Here is a 25,778-nt window from a genome sequence, read left to right as displayed (position 1 = left end):
GCAAATGCTGTCGGACCTGCTGAGTTTTTCGAGCTATTTTTGTCTTTGTTCCACTACGCCACTACCTCTGTTCTGCAGCCAGATTGTTCAAAACACCAATAAAAACTGCTTGAATCAGAACCACATCCACAATCTACTCAACCCAAAAATTAACTTCCTATTGACCTTTTTCTATTGCTTATCTCCAAACAATTGGTCACATGATCATTTACTAGAAACCAGGTGTTTTACCAGAAATCAATGGTTGCAAAGAAATGTTTTCACCTGTGAATTGTTAATTCATTGTATTTGTAATGCTGTGTTGAATAACAATGAAACAGTAATTACACAGAAATTACAACTAGTCACACCTCACTTAGAAGGCTAACCTCTAGGAGCTTGAGCACATAGTATAGGCTGACACTTCAGTGTGAACTGAGGGAGCACTGTATTGTCAGAGTGCCTTCTTTTGAATGAGACATTAAATCAAAACCGCATCTGCCTGCTGGGGTTGATATAAAAAGGATCCTATTGCACTTGTGTTCTGTCAGTGTCCAGGCCACAATTTCTCCTTTAATCATTCTAATGTGGGTATATATTGAAATATTGTTTCCAAAGGTAAATGAAAAGGCAGCCAAATTGATAGACACTGAGGATTCTCAAAGAGCCACCAAGAAGGAAAGGAGAGGAAGATCTTAAATTGAGGGCTATTTAGATCATGAGGTGTTTCATCAAAAGTGGCCACTGCTGTAGAAACTGGAACATAATTTAAATGGAAATGTGATAAATATTTCAAAGGTAATAAGGATTGGGGGAATGGGGGTTACAGGAGGCACTGGGGCAGAATGTCCCCTCCTGTGTTGTGATTTTTTTTAATCATAATATGAAAACTCTTTTATTGAGTTCAAACATTTTTGTTCTTTTTTTATGGGATACTGGCTTCACTGGCAAGGCCAGCATTTGTTGCCCAACCATAATTGCAGATGAACAGCCTTCTTGAACTGTTGCCATCCATCTGCAGTAGGTACACCACAGTTCTGTTCGGAAGAAAGTTCTAGGATTTTGACTGAGGGGCGCTGAAGGGTCAGTAATATAGTTCCAAATCAGGATGGAAGTGTGGATTGGAGGGGAACTTGGTAATGGTGTTCCCAAAAATCTGCTGCCCTTGACCTTAAATGGTAGAGGTTGCGAGTTTAGGAGGTCCTGTCAAAGAAATCTTGCTGCGGTGCATCTTGTATATGTTACACACTGCTGCCACTGTGGGTCAGTGGTGGAGCGAATGTTTAAGGTGATGGATGCAGTGCCGATCAAGCAGGCAACTTTGTCCTGATGATGTCGAGATTCTCCAGTGTCGTTGGAGCTGCACTCAGGCAGGCAAGTGGAGAGTACTCGATCACACTCCTGACTTGTGCCTTGTAGATGATGGACAGGCTCTGGAGTCAGCAGGTGAGTTACTCACTGCAGAGTTTCCAGCATTTGATATGTTCTTGTAGCCACAGTATTTATATGGCTGGTCCACTTAAGTTCTGGTCAGTAGTGAGCCCCAGGATGTTGATGGTGGGAGTTTCAGCAATAGTAATGAATTGACTTCATAGGGAGTTGGTTATATTCTCCCTCGTTGGAGATCGTCATAGTCTGACACTTGGGTCGCACAAATGTTACTTGCCATTTATCAGCCCGAGCCTGAATTTTGTCCAAGTCTTGCTGCATATGGACATGGCTGCTTCATGAATGGTACTGAACACTGTGCAATAATGGGTGAACTTCCTCATTTCTGACTGTATGATGAAGGAAAGGTCACTGATGAAGCAGCTGAAGATGGTTGTGCATGGGACACTCTGAGGAACTCCTGCAGCAATGTCCTCAGGTTGAGATGGCTGGCCTCCAACAACCAGAACCACTTCTTTTGTGATGGGTATAACTCTAACTTGCTGGAGTTTCTATTGTTGGGTAGGTGTATGGAATGACGAGGGGTAGGGATAATATTTGCAGTCACTCCACTTGCAGTCACTCCACTTGCAGTCACTCCACTTGCAGTCACTCCACTTGCAGTCACTCCACTTGCAGTCACTCCACTTGCAGTCACTCCACTTGCAGTCACTCCACTTGCAGTCACTCCACTTGCAGTCACTCCACTTGCAGTCACTCCACTTGCAGTCACTCCACTTGCAGTCACTCCACTTGCAGTCACTCCACTTGCAGTCACTCCACTTGCAGTCACTCCACTTGCAGTCACTCCACTTGCAGTCACTCCACTTGCAGTCACTCCACTTGCAATCGACAATGTGTAAAAGGGCGTGGTCCAGATGGAAGAGCAGCAAATTTCCAGTCTCGGGAGTTTCCTTGGTGTTCCAACCACCGTCTAATAAACCAAACGAAACAAAGTACACTGGTCCTTCCAGCAGCAAATGCAAAACCCACCTCTGAATCTCTCATTGTCTGCAGAAGAATGACAAGAGAGGCCAAAAAACAGAACATGGATGTGCATCAAAATCATCTTCCTGGCAAAAAAGATAGCAGTAGTTATTTATCAGAAATAAGGTTGGGATTGTGGCAGCCAGGATAAATTTGAGTGGCTGACGAGCTCCATAGCTCCCATTTACCACCCTATAAACAGGCAGTCATTTGAGATGCATTCAGAAAGTTGCCAACATTTGCCAGAAACATTTAAGGTCAGCCAATATTCTCTGATTAACAATACTTGGTTAAAATCAGTGGTAAAGGTTCCCAAAAAGCCAATGTTTCAGGATGATTGGTTGTGGATTTTCTGATTATTTGTATATTTTCACTTAAGCAAAATACCAATGTTCTTTGTTAAGCATGTTATCAATGTATGTGTACATTAAAAAAATACATAATTCTCTGCAAACTGATTACAACAAGGGCGATATTTGACACCGCACAAGGTGATATTAGGAAACTTTACCGAGAGGTTGGTCAAAGAGATAGGTTTTAAGGAGCACCTTAAAAGGATGAAAGAGAGGTTTAAGGAAAGAATTCCAAACAGTGCTTTGGCAGCTGAAGGCACAGCTGCCACTGGTAAAGCAATTAAAGTAAGAAATTGTAAGGTTGCAGGGCTGGAGAAGATTAGAGATGGGGAGGGCCAAGGCCATGGGGTGGTAGTGATGGGGAGGGTTAGTAAATTTGCTGAACCAGGTGCCAGTATGGGATATTGTTAAGAAAAACATATCATTTTGAAGTTGAACACACAAAACACAATATATGATGAAAGGTGGAACGGGGCTTAAAAGTCCAGCTAGACCTGTGTAAGAGATGGGTTAAAAAGGGGTTAGATGTTTAGTGATTTTGGGAAAAAACACAAAGAAGAAAAAACTGGGCTATTGCCTAGCGACAGTGATCAAGTGACACAGACACACAAAGACAGGGAAGAGTTCAGTGTGTGTCGAAGAGTTAAGGCAGGGATTTTTCAGCTCTCAGAAGAGAAAAATACGAGGCTAGTGGGACAGTAGTTAACTGAATAGTCAGTTATAGGGTTCTGCAATCTAATCAGTTTAGCAGTGTTGCTACTGAAAGTGAGTTTAAAGCACAGTTATTTTTTGGTGTCTCAGGGAGAGATAAGAATTGGGTGAGAAGCATCAAGTGAATGCTCAAGAATTCACTGGAAGAAAACCATTTGCATATGTGTCAGTCCCAAGCAAGGAGCCTGTGTATCAAACTGGTGGTGGCTCTTCAATGTTTATGTGCCTGTAAAGATATTGTTGGGTAAAGGAATATTGGGAAATTGAATCACCTTCTCATGTTTGTATCAAGATCTTTCCAACCTTTTTGTCTAGTATAATATTTCTCTTGTTTAATAATGTTTTATGTTTTGTGTTAAAAGTTCATCAGCAGACTCCTGTGAATTTCTTCAACAGCTTATCTCCATAGTTTCCAAAAGATAATAAAAGTTAGGATCTATCAAGCCAGGTTTCACTCTGTGATCTGACTTGTCTAGCATTATCAGCTAGGATCGGAACTGTTAGTGACCACAGGGGTGATTAGAGGACAGGACTTGATGCAAATTAAGGCATGGAGAGCAAATGACAAGTGAACAGAGGGTAGAAAATAGAGGCCGGCCATGAGTCCGTTGGAATCGTCAAGTCTGGAGGCAACAAGAAAATGGATAAGGGTTTCAGCAGAAGGTGTGCTGAGGCAGGGGCAGAGTCAGGCGACATTGCAGAGGTGGAAATTAATGGTCTTAGTGATGCTGCAAATATGCAGTCAGGAAGTTCATCCTGGGGTGAAATATGACACCAAAATTGTGAACAATCTGGTTCGGTCTCAGAGAGTTGCCAAGGAAAGTCAGTGGCTAGGGAATGGAGTTTGTGGTGAGACTTGAGGATGACCATGATACATCTTGTTGAAAAACACCCGAACAAAATAGACATCTATAACAGATACACCTTAGCAAAGAAATTGTTAAATCAATATATAGCTTTACTTTGCAGCCAACTGTAATTCAAGAAGATTTTTGCACATTAAACATCAACTTTTTTTAAAAATTTATTAAAAACAAATGACTGAACTGAAATTGCTAATATGTCTGTTTTTCACCATCGACTTTTTCCCAATGTAATGCAAATTTCCACTTCGGAAGCTAGCCACAAGTTCACTTGACATTTAAAAAGTAAGAAATTAGTGCATAGTAGATATTCCACAGTACTTTCCGAACATAAAAGAGCTGCATTTCAATACAACCTTCATATTTTCAAACTGTTAGGATGGATAGAAGTTATATACAATCAGGACATCATAATCAGGATCTGTAGTGCAAGTAAGAGATTTAATGTATCCGCGTTGTCAAAATAGATCTGATTGAAATATTGTAAATACTGATGAGATCTGAGGTCTTTTCAGTTGTTGGCAGTTCTGAATGATGTACAATAGTTACCTTGCTTTTGTTTGACTCTTCTTGGCAGCTGCCTCACTGGTAGTCATGGGTTCAGGAAGTACTGTTGGGATAGGGACATTCTACAAAAGAGAATTATAAAACTTAATTTTTAATCATAAAACTTCTGTTACAAGTTGAAGTGCTTTTCATCAGTGAAAGGCAATGTGACATTCTGTAAATGATATTGTAAATCATGAGTGAAAACAAATGGAAATTGGAAATACCTGTTGGCAAGGAATTGATTGAGGTAGAAAACAGAACAGGGATAATGTAAAACAAAAAGAAATGTTGGATAATGTATATTTATTGTATTGCTAGGATGTGGCTAATGGTATCGCCCATGGGTCTGTACTGGGGTCTCAGATTTTCAGTATACTTATCAACAACTTAGATGAAGGAACAGCGAGCCATATATCCTAGCTTGCTGATGACACCAAGTTATGTGGCACAGTATTTACCGTAGATCAGAGCACGAAGTTGAAAGGGACATTAATAGATTAAAGAAGTGGGCAAAACTGTGACAGGCAGATGGCGTTTGATATGGGGAAATGTGAAGTCATCTATTTTGGACCAGAGAAAGATAGATCAGAATAGTTTCGAAATGGTGAGAGGCCAGGAGCAGTGGACGTTCAGAGATTTAGGGATCCATGTATTCTAACAGCTAAGTAGAAAGTACACAAAAAAATGCAGAAGGCTAATTGTTTTGACCGATGAAGTTGGTAAAGCGGAGTTATTTAAAAAGCTCAAGGGGAAACTTTAAACAAGTGTCATAACCTATAATTTTATGTGTTATGTTTGAGATGGGACTCTAAATTCAGGAGTCAGACCACCAGTTTGAGGTTTACATTAAACTAAAGGAAACAATTTATTAATTTACACAGGTTAAAATATATACATGTACACACACACACATATAACTACAAATTGCTGCTGTCATAACTTTTAACAAATTCCCAAACTAATTGCCATTAAGGCGACAGCAACCCATAGACTTAACCAAACACCAGGCAAAGCATTTTCACTTTACGAATTCAAAATGATGTTCTTTTCATTTTGGTTCCTTGTGAGCCAGTTGGAGGCTTGCACCTGCATTTTGATCTTAAATTGCCTCTGCTCTGCACACCCAAAAACTGAAGTTATACCTACCACTACTGATTAAATGTTAATTTTCATTGTATCAACAACTTCTTTGAACTCCAACTTTTAACAATGAAACCCCTTTCACAGTACCAATTTCATTAGTAATATAAACATATAGCTTGGTATCTGCTAGCTAGGTATCATTTTCACCCCATTTCTTGAATGCTCTATTCAAAAAATACAAATGCACACTATCTCTTACATATCAAAACTAGTACACACCAAAGCACCCAGACAAGCTGGCTTTAATCCAATTAAGACACACCAATAGGCTAAACCTCTATTTTATAAGAAAAATATTTTCCAAAATATGTACATTATTAGCTTCATGACACTAATGGAAAGCTATCCTTTATCATAAGGAGACTGCAATACAAAAAGGGATGGAAGTTATACTACAGTTACATAAAACTCTGGCTAAACTACTGAGTACATTTAGTTCTGGGCACCACACCTTAGAAAGAATAGGTAGGCCTTAGAGAGAGTGCAATGCAGATTCATCAGAATAATACTGGAGCTAAAAATAATAAAGTATGGAGACAAGTTCAGGGGTGATGGCAGGGAGCATTTCTTCCTACACTGAGGTGAGTGGAAATTTGGAAGTCTCTCCTTTTCACACTCCTTCCCACACCCAAAAAACCCCTCAAATTTCAAAACTGGGATTAATAGGCTTTGCTCGGAAGGTTATAACAGGATATGGAATCAAGGTGGATAAATGAGTTAAAATACAGATCAGCCACGACCTGTGTGAATGGCAGAGTAGGCTTCAGGGGTTGAATCCTATTTTTAGGTTCGCAAATGTCAAAGCTTTGGTCCTAGACTCACCCTGAAAAGGTTTAAGGGTAAACTTCTCTGGGTCCCTTTGCCAGTGCTGGACAAAAGCATCAGTATTTACTGTTCAGGGTGCCCCTGTTATAAATCACTACCACCGTGCTAAATGGACTAGATTTCAAATACATCTAACATCTCAAGACTGGCTAACCATGAGGCGCTGTGGGCCATCAGCAGCAGCAGAGTTGTATTCAATCACAATCTGTAACCTCATGGCCTGGCATATCCACTACCATTACCACCAAGCCAGGGGATCAACCTTGGTTCAATGAAGAGTGCAGGAGCAGCACCAGCCATGCCTAAAAATGAAGTGCAGATCTGGTGGTGCTACAACACAGGACTACTTGCATGACAAACAGCATAAGCAGTAAGTGATAGACAGAGCTAAGCGATTCCACAACCAACAGATCAGATCCAAGCTCAACAGTTGTGCCACATCCAGTCAGAATGGTGGTGGATGATTAAACAATTTACTGGAGGAGGAAGCTCCACAAATATCCCCATCTACAATGACGGGGGAGCCCGGCACATTAGTGCAAAAGGTAAGCTGAAGCGTCTGCTACAACCTTCGGCCAGAAATGCCGAGCGGATGATCCATCTCTGCCTTCTCCGGAGATCCCAGCATTACAAATGCCAGCCTTCAGCCAATTCGATTCACTTCATGCAGTATCAAGAAAAGGCAGATGACAGTGGATACTGCAAAGGCTATGGGCCCTGGCAATGTTCTGGCATAGGACTGAAGACCTGTGCTCCAGAACTTGCCACGCACCTAGTCAAGCTGTCCCAGTACAGCTACAACACTGGCATCTACCAGGCACTGACGAGACTTGCCCAGGTATGTCCTGTACACAAAAAACAGGACAAATCCAACCTGGCCAATTATCTCCCCATCAGTCTACTCTCGATCATCAGTAAAGTGATGGAAGGGATCAAAGTGCTATCAAGCGGCACTTGCTTACCAATAACATGCTCACTGAAGCTCAGTTTGGGTTCTGCCAAGGTCATTAAGCTCCTGACCTCATTACAGCCTTGCTTCAAACAAGGACAAAAGAGGTGAACTCGAGGGGAGGTGAGAGTGACTGTCCTTGACATCAAGGCAACATTTGACCAAATGTGACATCAAGGAGCCCTAGCAAAACTGGGGTCAATGGGAATCAGAGGGAAAACTCTCCGCTGGTTGGAGTCATACATAGCACAAAGGAATGTGGTTGTTGGAGGTCAATCATCAGTTCCAGGGCATCAGTGCAGGAGATCCTCAGGGTAGGGCCCTAGGCCCAACCATCTTCAGCTGCTTCATTAATGACCTTCCTTCTATTATAAGGTCAGAATGGGGATGTTCGCTGATGATTGCACAATGTTCAGTGCCATTCATGGCTCCTCAGATACTGAAGCAGTCTATGTCCAAATGCAGGAAGACACGGACAATATCCAGGCTTGGGGTGACAAACGGCAAGTAACACTCGTGCCACACAAGTGCCAGGCAATGGCCATCTCCAACAAGAGAGAATATAACCATTGTCCCTTGACAATGTGACATATGAGGTGGTCACACAGTAGTTGAAGGGACTTGAGGGAGGAAGGGAATGGGTGACCACCAGGCAGTCCAAGAGAAACAGGCAGGTAGCTCAGGAGTCCCCTGGGGTCCCGCTCGCAAATCGGTATTCCATTTTGGACGTTGATGAGGGCACTGGTTCCTCTGGGGAGTGCTGACAGAGCCAATCCTCTAGCACCACAAGCAGCCCGTCTGTCCAGGAGGGGAGGAAGAGAGGAAGAGCAATAGTAATAGGGGATTCGATAGGGGAACAGATAGGCGCTACTGTGGCCGCCAACGTGACTCCAAGATGGTGTGTTGCCTCCCTGGTGCCAGAGTCCAGGATGTCACTGAACGGCTGCAGGGCATCCTGAAGGGGGAGGGTGATAAGGCAGAAGTCAGGGTACATGTTGGTACCAATGACATATGTAGAAAGAGGGATGAGGTCTTGCATCAGGAATTCAGGGAGTGAGGCAGTAGACTAAAAAGCAAGACTTCTCGGGTTGTAATCTCTGGATTATTCCTAGTGCCACGTGCTAGCGAGCACAGAAATAGGAGAATAGCACAGATGAATACGTGGCTTAAGAGTTGGTGCAGGAGGGAGGGTTTTAGGTTCCTGGATCACTGGGACCATTTCTGGGGAAGGTGGGATCTGTACAAGCGGGACGGTCTACATCTGAACCAGAGCGGGACTAACATCCTTGCGGGCAGGTTTGCTAGTGCTGTTGGGAGGAGTTTAAACTAATTCAGCAAGGGGAGGGGACACAGAATGTTAGCAGAACAGGGACACATCATAATACAATAAAACAATCAAGTCAGAGGAAGTACAGCTCCATTAAGTTTCAAGGGAGTAAGGCAAGACTGGATGGCTTCTGCTTTAATGCCAGGAGTATTGCAGATGAGTTAAGGATGAGGATTGACACGTGGAATTGCGATCTGGTAGCCATCACAGAGATGCGGTTGAGGGAGGGGCAGGATTGGCAGCTCAACATTCTGGGACATAGAATCTTCAGGCGAGACAGGGGAGCGGGGTAAAAGAGGAGGTGGCATTGCATTATTAGTTAAGGAGTCAGTTACTGCAGTAAGGAGAGATGATATCTTGGAGGGAGCATCGAATGAAGATTTGTGGGTAGAGCTTAGGAATAAAAAAAGGGACAGCCACATTGTTAGGTGTTTATTATAGACCCCCAGATAGTCAGCAGGAAATTGAGGAGCAAATGTGTGCACAATTTGCGGAGGTGTGGAAAAACATTAACAATAGGGTAATTATATTAGGTGATTTCAACTTTCCTAACATTAATTGGGATAGACATCATGTTAAGGGCTTGGATGGAGTGGATTTCCTGAAATGTGCACAGGAGAACTTTTTAGGTCAATATGTAGAGGGTCCAACAAGGGACGGCGCAGTGCTGGACCTAATTCTGGGGAATGAAGTTGGACTGGTGGCTGAGGTGGTGGTGGGCAAGCATTTTAGTGATAGCGACCACAAAATGGTACAATTTAAGCTTGTTATGGACAAGAAGTAAATGTTTTGGATTGAGGGAGAGCGAATTTTAATAAAATGAGGCAGGATCTGGCCAAGGTAGACTGGAAACAGCTACTTGTGGGGAAATCTACAGAAGAGCAGTGGGGGGGGGGCGTTCAAAAAGGAAATGGGGAGGGTACAGGCTCAACATGTTTCCTCTAGGGTGATAGGAAGGAGTACCAAGCCCAGAGAACCATGGATGACCAGAGATATTCAGGATACGATGAGAAGGAAAAGAAGCTTTTAGCAGGTACAAGGGGAGCAAATCAGTGGAGCCTTTAGCGGAGTATAAAAAGTGCAGGGCAGAGCTTAAGAAAGCAATTTGGAGAGCAATGAGGGGATGTGAGAAAGCTTTGGCTGGTAAAAGTAGGGAAAATCCCAAAATATTCTATAAGTATATCAATAGGAAGAGGATAACCAGGGAAAGAGTAGGGCCCATTAGGGACCAAGGGGGCAATCTATGGGTGGAGCCAGAGGACTCGGTAGAGTGTTGAACGAATTCTTCACATCCGTCTTCACCCAAGAGAATGAGGATGAAGGTTTGGAACTCAGGGAGCAAGACTGCGAGGTTCTTGAGCAAATTGATACAAGGAGTGACAAGGTATTGGAAGTGTTGGCAGGACTAAAAGTCGACAAATCTCCAGATCCGGATGATTTGTGTACCAGACTGCTGAGGGAGGCAAGACTGGAGATTGCATGGGCTCTGACCCAAACTTTTAATTCCTCTCTGGCTACGGGGGAGGTGTCAGAGGACTGGAGAACAGCTAATGTGGTTCCGCTATTTAAGAAGGGTTGTAGAGATAAGCCAGGGAACTACAGACAAATGAGTCTCACATCAGTGGTAGGGAAACCAGTGGAGAAAATTCTGAAGGAGAGATTCTATCTCCACTTGGAGAGGCAAGGTTTGATCAGGGATAGTCAGCACGGCTTTGTCAGAGGGAGGTCATGCCTAACAAATTTGACTGAATTTTTTGAGGTGACAACCAGGTATGTAGATGAGGGTGGTGCAGTTGACGTAGTTTATATGGATTTCAGCCTTTGACAGGTTCCCACATGGGAGACTTATAAAGAAGGCAAAGGCACATGGGATACAGGGTAATTTGATAAAGTGGATTCAAAATTAGCTTAGTTGTAGGAGACAGAGGTGATGACAGAAGGAAGCTTTAGTGACTGGAAGCCAGTGTCCAGTGGCGTACCACAGGGATCTGTGCTGGATCCCCTTTTATTCATCATTTATATGAACGACATAGATGACTATGTGGGAGGTAGGATTAGTAAGTTTGCAGATGATAAAAAGATTGGCCGGGTGGTTAACAGTGAGGTTGAGTGTCTTGGGCGACAGGAAAATATAGATGGGATGGTCAAATGAGCAGATAAGTGGCAGATGGAATTTAACCCTGAAAAGTGTGAGGTGATACACTTTGGAAGGAGTAATTTGAAAACAAAGTATTTAATGAACGGCATGACACTAGGAAGTTCTGAGAAAGAAAGGGACCTTGGCATGTGTGTCCACAGATCTCTGAAGATGGAGGTGTATGTTAATGGGGCGGTGAAAAAGGCATATGGGGCACTTGCCTTTATCAATCGAGGCACAGATTACAAAAGTAGGGAGGTCATGTTGGAGTTGTATAGAACCTTGGTGAGGCCACAGCTGGAGTACTGTGTTCAGTTCTGGTCGCCACATTATAGGAAGGATGTGATTGCACTGGAGGGGGTGCAGAGGAGATTCACCAGGGCATTTTCTGGGATGAAACATTTAAGTTATGAAGAGAGGTTGGATAGACTTAGGTTGTTTTCATTGGAGCAGAGAAGACTGAGGGGCGACCTGATCGAGGTGTACAAGGTTATGAGGTGCATGGACAGGGTGGATAGGGAGCAGCTGTTCCCCTTAGTTGAGGAGTCAGTCACGAGGGGACACAAGTTCAAGATGAGGGGCAGGGGGTTTAGGGGGGATGTGAGGAAAAACTTGTTTACCCAGAGGGTGGTGACAGTCTGGAATGAGCTGCGTTTGAGGGTGGTGAATGTGGGTTGCCTCACATCCTTTAAAAGTACCTGGATAAGCACTTGGCACGTCATAACATTCAAGGCTATGGGCCAAGTGCTGGTAAATGGGATTAGGTAGGTAGGTAGGTCAGGTGTTTCTCACATGTCGGTGTAGGCTCAATGGGCCGAAGGGCCTCTTCTGCACTCTGTGATTCAACTGCATTACCATCGCTGAATCCCCTTTATCAATATCCTGGGGGTTACCACTGACCAGAAACTGAACTGGACTATCCATATAAATACCTTGGCTACAAGAGCAGGTCAGAGACTAGGAATCCTGCATCCAAGTAACTCACATCCCGACTCCCCAAAGCCTGTCCACGATCTACAAGGCACAAGTCAGGAGAGTGATGGAATGCTCTCCACTTCCCTGGATGAATGCAGCTCCAACAACACTCAAGAAGCTTGATGCAATACAGGACAAAGCAGCCCACTTAATTGGTACCCCATCTACAAACATTCACTCCCTCCACCACCGATGCAGTGGCTGCAATGTGTGCCATCTACTCGATCCACTGCAGGAACTCAAGCCGCCTTCGGCAGCGCACCTTCCAAACCTACGACCACTACCATTCAGGAGGACAAGTTCAGCAGACACATGGGAGCACCACCACCTGGAAGTTCCCCTCCAAGCCACTCACCATTGTGACTTGGAACTATATCATCATTCCTTCACTGTCACTGGGTCAAAATCCTGGGACTCCCTCCCTAACAGCACAATGGGTCTACCTACAGTAGATGAACTGCAGCAATTCAAGAAAGCGGCTCACCACCACATTCTCAAGGGCAATTAGTGACGGACAATAAACGCTGGCCGAGCCAGCAATGCTCACATCCCAAGAACGAATAATAAACTTGGGAAGGTCAAGTGCTGGCAGAAAGTTTGAACTTCTGAATGTAGCTGCAGCCCCTTCAAGCCTTCGGTCGTGTGTCACAACTTCAACATTGCAGCCTTCTAATGGAGATCAGCAGCCTGAAGCCATTCTGCAGGGTGGGAAGGTGCTAAAAGAAAATCAAAAATGCAATTTACCTTCCCGTCTCTGTGCTGCCTTTGGTATTCTCAATGCAAGGGGCTCAGGGCAGACTACCGCACCATGTTTCACTGAGTGTCCTTGTGCCGAGGCATCCAGTCATTTTGAGGCAGAAGACAATGAATTCTCTCTCCTACTTTATTAACTCAACTACAATTAACCTGTGTCAGCTGCATTTACAGATCCACTTCTCTCCTTTTTGGAAAGCCCTCTAAATCCCAGCACAGCATAAAGGGTTGGAAACCTTGGTGTCTGGGTGCAGAGCTCAGTTAATCAAGATATACACTTATGGTTTCTTAGAATGAAAACATTGATTTTATTCATATCAGTGTTAGATATCTGAACACTGTTTAGTTGCAGGCCCACAATATTGAATATTAACATCTCATTAGTGGTAACAATTGTAGATTGAAAGCAAATTTTGCAGGCTGGTTACTCAACCTTGTTTGCTGAGGAATTGAATCAGCAGCATGGGAAATACTTCCAAAATAATGGTGGGTTGACTTACTTATTTTAGTTAAATAATAGCAACAGAACCAAACAAAATTTCATCAGCAGCAAAAAGAATGGGGGTATTCCTCAATTTATATAGCTGATAAATATTTTTAAAAATTTATTGCAATCAGAGTGTTTCTTTCAGCTAATGGGATATATGCAAAAGACAAAGCAATTTTTTAACGAACCATCAAATAATAAATACATTATTAAAAACAGAACATATACTTACATATATATTTGGCAGGGGACATTCCTTTCCAGTCAATTTAAAAGCAAAATTTGAAACTTGGTAAATGTCAGGTCTCTTGTCTGGAGCTGGTTCAAGCATGTAGCCTTTTAAACACAAAAATCACAAGTTAAAAAATGTACAAATGAAATGGGGTAACTAAATGCATAGTATATTTAATTAGGTTGTTATTTTTTTTTCCATACCAAAGATACAATTAACAAATCTGCAATGATACACTGATAAATAAAACATTGTGAACATTTGTGAAATAGAGAAATTACAAAATTAATACAAACAACAGGTTTGTGAAACATAGCTTCAAAAGACATAGGCCAGAATTTTCCTGTCGGCGAGTTGGGGGCGGAATGACATCAGGGGGAACCCGTCCATTTAAATCTTTAGGAAGGCAGGTGGACAGCGAAATCAGCTGTCCGCCCGCCAACTTGTCAATGGCCAATTGAGGCTACTGACAGGATAATTAAGATAATTAAAGACACTGCCCGTCCAATCTTAAGGCTGGCGGGCAGGCCAGGAGCCCCAGCGGGCTTGAAAAAACATGAAATCTCATCCACTGGTGGGATGAGGTTTCATGTCCGTTTTTAAAAACTTTAATAAAGTTTCTGTGCTTCTCATTAACATGTCTCATCTCATGTGACATTGTCACGAGGGGGACATGTTAATAATTTTTTTATTTTTCTATTTTTAAAGTTTTTTTAGACTGTCAGTAATCTCCCTGAGACAGCACTTAATCTCAGAGCAGTGAGCTCTTTGGCGCGCATGTGCGAAAGAGCGTACTTTGACAGTTGTGGAATCCCTCCTCCACCCGCACAGGACGCGCATAGCGCTTCCCGGCGGGCAGCCCGCTGGGCGGGCCTTAATTGGCCCGCTCACTCAAAATGGCGGTGGGCCCTGTTTCAGCGGCAGGGGTCGGCTGCCCACCGGCTGCCGAGCCAGTGGGGCCCACCCACCAAGGGCAAAATTCTGCCCATAGGCCAGGATTTTCTGTGCCCACCAGCATCAGGTGGTATTAGCAGACAATATGGCGAGAAGGCCAAAAATCGGCTTCACGAAGTCAGGAAACCAGTTTGTGATTGTCCGCTCCATCCGCCGATGGCAGGCTGCGTTCCCGCCATCGGATGTCAGGAAGTTCATTGTAATACATCAGCATATCACTATAAGGCCAGCCCACAGGACTCACCCCTGCCTTTGGATTGTTCGCCCACGTCAGCGGGAAAACAAACCGACATGTTTCACAATAGCACATAAGCGACATGCACCTGAAGGGCTGCACTTCGCTTGGGATTTCAAGGTTTGTTTGCCTACCTCACTTCGGTCAGCCCTAGCAGTCATCAGCGCCAGGCTTCTCAGAGAGCACTACGTCACTTTTAGGGTGAGTTCACGAGTAGGTCTCTATCTACCAGATCAGCCATATGTGGGTGGCTTTTCTATGGCTGCAAGGCAAGGTCTTGTTTGCAAAAGGAGGAGAAGTGGCCTCAGGCAAAGGAAGAGGCTGTAGGACGAGAGCTGTACTGGGGAAGGAGGGTATCCCAAGGTGTGTGTGGGGACACATATTGACCTGTGCAAGTGGCTTCAAGGTGGTAAGGGCTGAGGTGGCAGTCTCCAGAGGAGATGAGGCCAGATGGACATATGAGGGCATGGGTGAGAGAATGGGTGGTGATGTCCCTTGAGCTGGCTGTGAGTGAGATGCCAGTGAATGTGTGATGGGCTTGAGGTGTGAGTTTAGAGTGATGAAATGGTTGCCATACCCTGGCCGCACGGATGAGATCATTCATTCTCTACTTGCATTGGATGGCCAACCTCTTCTGTGCAGCATCGGCACTGACCACCACTGCCAGTGCCTGCCATGCTGGATTGGTGATGCCGCTGCCTGTACTGTGGCCAAAGCAGGGGTAGAGGGCATCACAGCGCCCAAATGGCATTACAGTGTCGCCATTAAACCTGGGGTTGCAGTCTTTTTTCCTCTCGTGGACATCTTCCCTAAAATAGTCATGGGCTGGAAGCACTGAGATGAGTGCACATAGCTGGACTTTAAATATGGCGCCCAGCATGATGAAACGACGAGGTGATGGTTGGCGGATGAGAGAGCCTGCCCACCATGGAAATGGCGTTTCCCCCAGGAATGCACAAATAAAATGGCAAGTTTGAGACGATACGGCATGAAAACCTGCCATTGCGGCTGGTGGGTAAAACGTTGTTTTACCCACCTGCTACCGTACTTAATGCAAATCTGGGACAATTCCACCAATAGCAATCAAACAGCAAAATGTCCCATGATTAGGTCAACATTGCAAGTTCTAAACAAGCATAAATGTCAAAGCCTGATCAAAATTGGCTATTTTTTTTTACATACATTGCTTAGTATTTGCAGTAATTTTTATTACATGCAGCTTCACAGTTTATAATCTCTCATGTGACTTTTCTAACTCAAATTCACAATTTTCTATTTGATAGATGCCATCTTGAATGGATAGCAAAAACACTGATGTTGATTCACACAACCCTTAATTGATTTTTATTTTTCTCTGGACAGGGAAGTAAAAATACAATTTGTTCTCCATGCACTGTTCTTCATTTGGAAGCGCTGGGTAGACTCTCCAATTATTCCTGCTCAAGAACCTTTTCAGTATAAGTTAGAACTTATATCATTTCTGTACATCACTGTCAAATGGTAGCCACTATTCTTCGTCTCTCCCCACGATTTTCAGTGCTTGATATATACCATTATATTTTGGTTTAAGAGTATTGCATTTGTACTCTCTGCCATACATTTACTTTAATGATCTGCAGTTCAGCACGAATGGAATATGAAGGAGGAAAGCACTTTAGCATATTGCAAATTTCTCCAAGTATTTGATCGGGAACATGATCGAAATCAGTAGCGTATCTTTGTACAGTAACAATGTATGTCAGTGCCATTTTAACTTTTGTCAGAAAAACAAGCATTTTTCGTCAGAAAAACAAGCATTTCTCTAACCACGTACTAGATCGCAACCTCTTCTGGTAAATTTTCTCAAGCTAGGCCAAGCCCTGCCTCCAATTTCACATAAAACATGTTAATGAAAAGAACGTGTGAATAACTGACATTTTAGTATTTTTAGGAATCAATATATTTACAACCATTTCAAAGCGGATTAAATGGAGCCCAAAGCAGTTTTCTAAAAATAAAAAGTTGGTGTACATACGTATTAAACAGTGCAATTTCTGGGAATATTTAGAGTTGTCAGGCACAGTAAAGCTCCCATCACAGATTGCAACTTGACTCTCTCCAAAAGGTAATGTGAAGAAACAAAGTTTGTACAGCAAGCATCCAAGAGCCTAAAAAAAGAAATCAATTGATTATTTTTAAGCTGAAATATTTGATCATATTTTTTCAAACAAAATGCAACAATCACTGCAAATCCGATAGTAAACCATATAGCCATCTACACTAAAAGCTTTTATGTAAAACCATTACATCAAATTAGTTTGCAGCTCATTAATCCATGGCAAACTACAGATTCACTATTTTGGGTGGTAGGGAATGAGAGACGAGAACAGCATTTTTAATTAGATCTGAAACAAAGCTGATGTGCTGAATGGTATGTTGTATACCTCTAATGGTTTAACAATTCTTTTTTGTGCAAAGATTATTTGCCCGTGATGCCATTAACCAACTTTTAAACAAATAGCAACAGCGGCCCTATAAATAAAGTACACTACAGCACTGCTGGATAATGTTTGTTTCCTTCATCTCAGCCACAGGCCAACAACTCATTACCTGAAAGGGTGGTTTAGGCAGAAACCCTCATAACATTTTAGTGTATTTGGATGTGCACTTGCGATGCCATGGCATACAAGGCTATGGGCCTAGTGCTGGAAAATGGGATTAGAATAGTTAGGTACTTATTTGACCGCCATAGACTCAATGGGCCGAAGGGCCTTTTTCTGTGCTGTAGACTTCTATGACAGCAAAACACCCATTATCTCAACTTACTTTCACAAAAGAAAACAGTTACACTTATTCACTTAAACTCATTCACTTTTTTTTTTGAGGGGGGATAGCTTACACGCATATGTAAACCCAGTTATCTCCCTCGACAGAAAAGCAATCAGTGCAACTTGCCACCACAAACATGCAAGAAGTTACCAAGTAGTGCAACAATGGTATAAAGCTAACGATGAGAACATCTTAATGGCATAAGAATTTAATTGGTTAGATATATTGCCACGGTAAAGAAACTTGCCACAAAGCAAGGGTCTCCTTAAATTTTCAGCTAATACTGCTTCCTCTTTTGAGGATCATAAAGCATTCTGTACATTATCATAGAAATATTGTTTCCACTATGTTCATGTTTAAAAGAAATTCTAATCACAAAATGTTACTCTCTAAATTGAAAATGTTGAAAGAGTTCTTCAAATTGAAGAAACAATTCAATCTTTTGAGAAGCATGCATGGGAACATAAATGTCCAATTCTGATAGGAATCAAGATTAAAAGATCAATCCTACTCCATTTAGAACTTAAGTTCTAAGTTTGCATTATGAAAATAAATTGCCATACAGGAATTAGATATGTATGCTCCACCATGATTTGTTCCTGAATTCCAGAACAAATGCTTCAGGCTGAAAGAAAATAACCTGAGTTACACATTTTATTTTGTGCTCACAATTATAACTAACAAAGGCAGGTGCTACAATGCAGCTCCTATAAATGCAGGAAATTAAAAACAAAAACTCAGCTAAAATCAATAGATATTGTCAGTGTATTTTCTTAATACAGTGTTGCATATTGCATTTGAATATCTCAAAATTATAGGTATAATAATCCTCCTCCCATGCCAAAAAAAGACAAAATTGCTACTGGAAACCAAACATGTAATTGCACAACCTCAAAATACAACTTTCTTAGTTAATGGTATATTTTACAAGTATCTATTGCCAGAAGTGCTAAGTGGATGACCTATCTGGTCACCTCCTTCAGTCCCCAACATCACAGATACAAATCTTCAGCCAATTTGATTCACTCCAGATGATATCAAGAAGTGGTTCAGCGCACTGGACCCAGTGAAGGCTATGGGCCCTGACAACATCCTGGCTGCAGTGCTAAAGACTTGTACTCCAGAAATAGTCGCACCCTCAGTCAAGCTGTTTCAATACAGCTACAACACTTGCATTTATCTGACAATTTGGAAAATTGCCCAGGTATGTCCTATTCATAAAAAGCTGAAAAAATCCAAGCCACCCAATTACTGCTCCATTGGTCCACACTCAATCATCAATAAAGCATTCTGTACATTATCATAGAAATATTGTTTCCACTATGTTCATGTTATCAAGCGACACTTACAATAATCTGCTCACTGATGCTCAGTTTGAGTTCCACCAGAACCACTCAGCTCTGGACCTCATTTTAGTCTTGTTTGTAAACATGGAGAAAAGAGGGGAATTACAGCAGTGAGATGGGAGTGATTGCTCTTGACATCAAGGCAGCATTTGACCAAACATGGCATCAAGGTACACCAGTAAAATTGGGGTTAATGGAAAACTCTCCACTGCCTGGTGTCATAGCTAGCACAAAGGAAGATTGTTGTTGCAGACCAATTATCTCAGCCCCAGAACATCCATGCAGGAATTATTCAGGACAGTGTCCGAGGGCCAAACCATCTTCAGCTGTCAATAGCTTTCCCTCCATCAAAGTCGTAAGTGGGAATGTTCAATGGTGATTAAAGCATTCAGTCTCAATTGCATCTCTTCAAATAATGAAGCAGTCTAGGCCAGTTACAAGAGCAAGTCAGAGGCTCTGTATTCTCTGGCGAGTAACTCATCTCCTGACTCCCCAAAAACTGTCCACTATCTACAAGACATGAGTCAGGAGTGTGATGGAATTTTCCTCACTTTCCCAGCTGAGTACTGTGCCAACGACACTCAAGAAGCTTGACACCATCCAGGGAAAAGCTGCCTGCTTGAAATGCACCCCATCTACCTTAAAAATCCACTCCTTCCACCACAGGTGCACCATGCCCGCAGTGTGTACCCTATACAAGATGCACTGCAGCAGCTTGCCAATTCTTCTTCAACAGAACCTTCCACATCTTCTACAGCGGGCACATGGGAATCTGAAAGCTGCCTTCCAAGTCACTGGAAATCTCACTGGGTCAATGTTCTGGAACTTTCCTCCAAACAGCATTGTAGGTGTACCTACACCACATGGACCGCAGCAATTCAAGGCATCAGCTCACCACCATCACCTCAAGGATAATTAGAGATGGACAACAAATGTTGGCCTTATGAGTGATGCCCACATCTCATGAACAAATAAAAAAAAAGCAGGGTTAATACATATAGAGGTGCCAAGGTCTGGAACTGGCAATATATAAGTGGCCAACTTCTTTCTTCAAAAAATATTTCTGCCCATTCAGAAGTTACAAGAAAACAAACTGCACTTTTATTATTAATAATAATAATAATGCAATTTTAACTTCATTATGGGCTATAATCAGTCTTGAGCACAATCTAGGCTGGCACTTCAGTGCCATATGAAGGAAGTACTGCACTGTCAGAGATGCTATCGTTCGAATGATGTTAAACCAAGGGTTTGTCCACCCTCTCAGATGGATGTAAACGACCCCATTGTACTACTCAAAGAGTAAGGGTATCCTGGCCAATATTCTTCAAGTGACATCACCAAACCAGATAATTGGGCATTTATCTCATTGCTGATTGTGGGACATTGCGCTGTGTAAATTGCCTGCCACGATCCCTGAAAATGCAGCAGTTACTACAAAAGTACTCTATTAACTTTGAAGCGCTTTGCAACATTGAGATCATGAAAGATAAGTGTAAGTTTTCTTTCTTAATTAATATTATGGTGACAAGTAGTTCTGAAGAAAAAAAAACTCTTACAATATCTGCAAAGTTTCAATTTTAATACACAGTTAATCTGACCACCTCTTTATTTTCTCTATCACACTTACAAGTTTCTGTATGACTTTCGTAACTGGTTTCAATTTAATATTCATAAAACAAATCACAACTAAACAGACTGACAACCTAACAACACAAGAAAATGAAGTAGAAAACAAACAGTAATAACTATGAATATAACTGACCAAAAATGAGCAGCCAACCCCCTCAGCTGAATAAGTCTATAAGATAACAAGTAACAACTTCTGGCATGCATTTATAGCTCCAGCTCTAATCTTTATTTTTAACCGATTGACACCTATTCTGACCATTTAGAACAAAAACCAGTACTTGCTGTTTGTAACCTAACCACTTCCTTGCTGTGAGACATACATGGAAGTACAAGAAACATCTGAAGGCACTGGATACTGCAAAGGATATAGGCCCTGACAATATTCCAGCAATAGTGCTGAACACAGTTGTTCTCCAGAGCTTGCCGCACCCCCTAGCCAAGCTGCTCCAATACACCGACAACATTGGCATCTACCTGTCGTTGTAGAAAATTGCCCAGGTAGGTCCTGTACACAAAAAGCAGGACAAATCCAACCTGGCCAATTACTGCCCCATCAGTCTACTCTCAATCATCAGGAAAGTAATGGAAGAGGTCATCAAAAGTGCTATCAAGCAGCACTTGCTTAACAATAACCTGCTCACTGACGCCAAATTTGGATTACGCCAGGGCCACTCAGCTCCTGACCTCATTACAGCCTTGGTTCAAACATGGACAAAACAGCTGGACTCCCGCGGCGAGGTGAGAGTGATTGCCTTTGACATCAAGGCTGCATTTGACTGAGAGTGGCATCAAGGAGCCTTAGCCAAACTGGAGTCAATGGGGATGAGGGGGAAAACTCTTTGCTGGTTTGGATTATACCTAGCACAAATGAAGATGGTTCTGATTGTTGGGGGTCAGTCATCTCAGCTGCAGGACATCACTGCAGGAGTTCCTCAGGCCCAACCATCTTTAGCTGCTTCATCAATGACCTTCCTTCCATCATAAGGTCAGAAGTGGGGATGTTTGTTGATGATTGCACAATGTTCAGCACCATTCGCAACTCTCAGATACTGAAGCAATCCATGTCCAAATGCAGCAAGACCTGGGCAATATCCAAGCTTAGTCTGACAAGTGGCAAGTAACATTCACAACACACAAGCATCAGGCAATGGCCATCTCCACCAAGAGAGAATCTAGCCATCTCCGCCTTGAAGTTCAATAGTATTACCATCACTGAATCCCTCACTATCAACATCCTGGGGGGGTTACCATTGACCAGAAACTGAACAGGACTAGCCATATAAATACTGTGGCTACAAGAACAGGTCAGAGGCTAGAAATCCTGCAACGAGTATCTCACCTCCTGACTCCCCATCATCTATGAGGCACAAGTCAGGCGTGTGATGGAATACTCTCCACTTGCCTTGACGAGTGCAGCTCCTACAACACTCAAGAAGCTTGACACCATCCAAGACAAAGCAGCCCACTTGATTGGCACCACATCCACAAAGATTCACTGACTCCACCAACGACACAGAGTAGCAGCAGTGTGTGCCATCTACAAGATCACTGCAAGAATTCACCAAGGCTCCTTAGAGAACACTTTCTAAACCCATGACCACTACCATCTAGAAGGACAAGGGCAGCAGATAGATGGGAACACCACCACCTGGAAGTTCCCCTCCAAGTCACTCACCATCCTGACTTGGAAGTATCTCGCCATTCCTTCACTGTTGCCAGGTCAAAATTCTGGAAGTCCCTTCCTAACAGCACTGTGTGTGTACCTACACCACATGGACTGCAGCAGTTCAAGAAGGCAGCTCACCACCACCTCTCAAGGGCAACTACGGATGGGCAATAAATGCTGGCCCAGCCAGCAAAGCCCACATAAAAAAAACAACTAGAGCCAAGGAAGCCAGTATTAGAAGCAATGAAGATAATTCTCTTTTGTCTTTTACAAAAACATCAAAGCAACGTTAATGTATAAAATATGTAATTTTAACTTTCACAAGCACTACATTAGTTAATATAGCATGTTGCACACGTATTCCTTTAAATCGGCCATCATGACACCTCTCAAAAGGCTAACCCTTGACCATATCGCCCTTGCAAACTACCATCCCATTTCCAACCTCCCTTTCCTCACCAAAGTCCTTGAATGTTTTTTCAGCTCTCAAATCCGTTTCCACTTTCCTGAAACTCCATTGTTGAACCCCTCCGAATAGGTTTCCACCCCTGCCATAGATCGCTCTTATAAAGTTACAAATGACATCCTACATGACTGTGACAAAGGTAAACTTTTCCTCCTCATCCATTTGACCCATCTGTAGTCTTTGACATGGATGTCCACACCATCCTCCTCCAATGCTTCTCCACTGTTGTCTAGCTGGGTGGGAGTGCTCTCACATGGTTCCATTCTTTTCAGCTAATCGTAGTCAGAGAATCAGTTACAATGGCTTCTCTTCCTGCCCCTGCACCGTTACCTCTCGTGTCCTCCAAGGATTTATCTTCAGCCTCGTACTGTTTCTCATCGATATGTTGCCCTTTGGCGACATCATCCAAAGGCTCAGGGCTGGCTTTCACACATACCCCAGTGACACCCAGCTTGACCTCACCATCAGGCATTAAAATTTTCATCCTTATTTTAAAATCTCTCCATGACCTGCCCTACCTTGCTGTAATCTCCTCCAGCCTCACAACCCTCAGATATACGTGCTCCTCTTAACTTTAGCCTTGCGTATTCCCAATTATAACTGCTCGGTCTCTTCCTCAGCTTCCCTGTCTCTGTTTCTGGGGATAGGCCATCAACTAATGCTCATAAGCCACACAGATGCCTACAGCTACCTTGACTACACTTCCTCACACCCTGCTTTCCGTAAAGACTCCATTCCTTTCTTCCAGTTTCTCCTTCTCCATTGTATCTGTTCTGATGATGTTACCTTCCACACTAGTACTTCTGATATGTCTCCCTTTTTAATCAACCGAGGATTTCCCCCACCATGATTGACAGGGCCCTCAACTATGTCCATTCTATTTTTTGCACTTCTGCTCTGACCCCTTCTCCTCCCACCCAGAACCCATGATAGAGGTTCTGCTGTCATCACCTTCTACACTGTCAGCCTCTGGACTCAACAAATCATCCTCCGCCATTCCCACCACCTTCAGCATGATGCCTCCAGCAAACATATCGCTCCCTCCCCTCGTGTCAGCAATCTGAAGGGACTATTCCTCCTGCAACGCTCTGGTCCACTCCTCAATCACCCCAACACCTCATGCCCCCTACATGGCATCATTCTGTGCAAATGCAGGAATTTTAATGCCTGCCCTTTTACGTCCTCTGCCCTCAAAGCCCAAGGTCCCAAACACTCCTTCCAGGTGAAGCAATGGCTTGTGTACTTCTTTCCATTTAGTATTCGCTGCTCACAGTGCGGTATCCTCTACATTTGGGAGACTTAACGCAGACTGGGTGACTGCTTCGTAGAACACCTCCACTTGGACAGCAAGCATGACAGCAAGCTTCTGGTGGCTTGCCATTTTAATTCTCTACCTTGCTTTCATGCAGACATTTTCATCCTCGGCCTACTGCACTGTTCCAACAAAGCTCAATACAAGCTTGATGAACAGCACCTCATCTTTCGATCAGGCACTTTACAGCCTTCTAGACTCATCGAGTTCAACAATTTCAGACCGTCAACTCTGTTTCCCCACCAACCAAGTCCCACATCCTGTTTTTGATCATTTTGCTTTTAAACGCAGCAGTTCATTATTCTGCCATTCATACTCACTCTGGACAAATCTATTGCTTCTTTACTACAACCCTTTGCCTTCTGTGCCATGTAATCTTTTGTCAGTTAATCTCTCCTGCCCTGCAATTTATCATAGACCTTCCCTTCTGTTCTTCCCTCCCTTTCACTTGCTTAAAACTACATTTCTATCTCTCTTTAGCTCTGAAGAAAGATCCTTGACCTGAAACGTTAACACTGTTTTCTCTCTCTACAGATGCTGCCAGACCTGCTAAATATTTCTAGCATTTTCTATTTTTATTTCAGATTTCCAGCATCCGCAGTATTTTACTTTTGTATAACTGTTCCACTATAGGTGAGTGTGCCTTCAGTTGCCTAGGTTCCAAGCTCTGAAATTCCCTCCCTTCACCTCTCGGCTCACTTTCCCCCTTCAGAACATTCCTTAGAACCTATCTCTTTGACCAAGCTTTTGGTCATCTGACCTAATATCTCCTTATGTAGCTCAGTGTCATACTTTGTTTTATAATGCTCCTGTGAGGCACCTTGGAACTTTCACTATATTAAAGGCAGCATTTAAGTAATTACTGTTATAACAAGTGAAATGCTAAATTTTGACATTTTGTAGTGTATTACAAAATGTAAGAAGAGCTCTACTTCTACGGATTTGTTTCAGAAACGACAGATTTCAAACAACAGAATGATTGGCAGCTTCTAAAAAGGCTGCCACTCAATCTAAGAAGAAAATTCAATGTAAATGTTCTTCATTAGAATAGATTTAATTTAAGCAGACTCTTTTCTTAACACTAGACAGCTGATATTACAAGATTAATATATAGAAAATCATAGAAGCAACCCAAAAGTTCACAAAATGTTCTCTAGGTGAGAGGTGCTCCTTATTGAAGCTGCGTTTTACAAATCTGTGGTTAACAAATTTTGCGCTAGACACCAGAGAGCCACTAGTTTGTCTCCAAAAACATATGATCAACAAAATATTGTTGTATCTTTGAGTAAACTGTGAAATGTTCTTACAACCAGATCCCAACACTACAACCATTCAGATCCCAAAAAACTGATTATTTAACAAAATAAATCACACAATCATTTAATAAGATAATATTCAGATCTTTAAAACATCTCTATAGTTTTAATTCTGATCATGCATTTGTGGCTGATCACAAGAAGGGACAGGCGTGAGGGTGAGAGCATGAGAGAAAGAAAATGAGAGAGAGAGAGAGAGAATAAGAGAAAAAAATGAAACAATGAGAGAAAGAGACAGAGACAAACAGAAATTGAACAGGAGATAGAATTTGTACTTTTGCCTGTAACGCCAGAGGAAATTAACTAGTTCACTATCAGATATAGTTCACTATAAACTAACTTGTA

At 42.7% G+C, this 25,778-nt stretch overlaps 1 protein-coding gene across 2 annotated transcripts in view; it reads right to left on the bottom strand.

Annotated features, from left to right (window-relative positions):
* bmp2k (BMP2 inducible kinase) overlaps positions 1–25,778 on the bottom strand; it is a 136,273-nt gene that overhangs the window by 34,828 nt on the left and 75,667 nt on the right. For both annotated transcript variants that reach the window (XM_041193141.1, XM_041193150.1), the window contains exons 7-9: positions 16,902–17,034; positions 13,699–13,802; positions 4,871–4,950 (exon numbers count right to left, since the gene is read on the bottom strand). In XM_041193141.1, coding sequence (XP_041049075.1) covers positions 4,871–4,950; positions 13,699–13,802; positions 16,902–17,034 — 317 coding nt within the window. The remainder of the gene's footprint in view (positions 1–4,870; positions 4,951–13,698; positions 13,803–16,901; positions 17,035–25,778) is intronic.

The sequence above is a fragment of the Carcharodon carcharias genome, chromosome 1 (assembly GCF_017639515.1).
Source record: "Carcharodon carcharias isolate sCarCar2 chromosome 1, sCarCar2.pri, whole genome shotgun sequence".
NCBI classification, from domain to species: domain Eukaryota; kingdom Metazoa; phylum Chordata; class Chondrichthyes; order Lamniformes; family Lamnidae; genus Carcharodon; species Carcharodon carcharias.
Note: the sequence above shows the minus strand (reverse complement) of the source record. Positions and strands in the feature narration are given on the sequence as shown.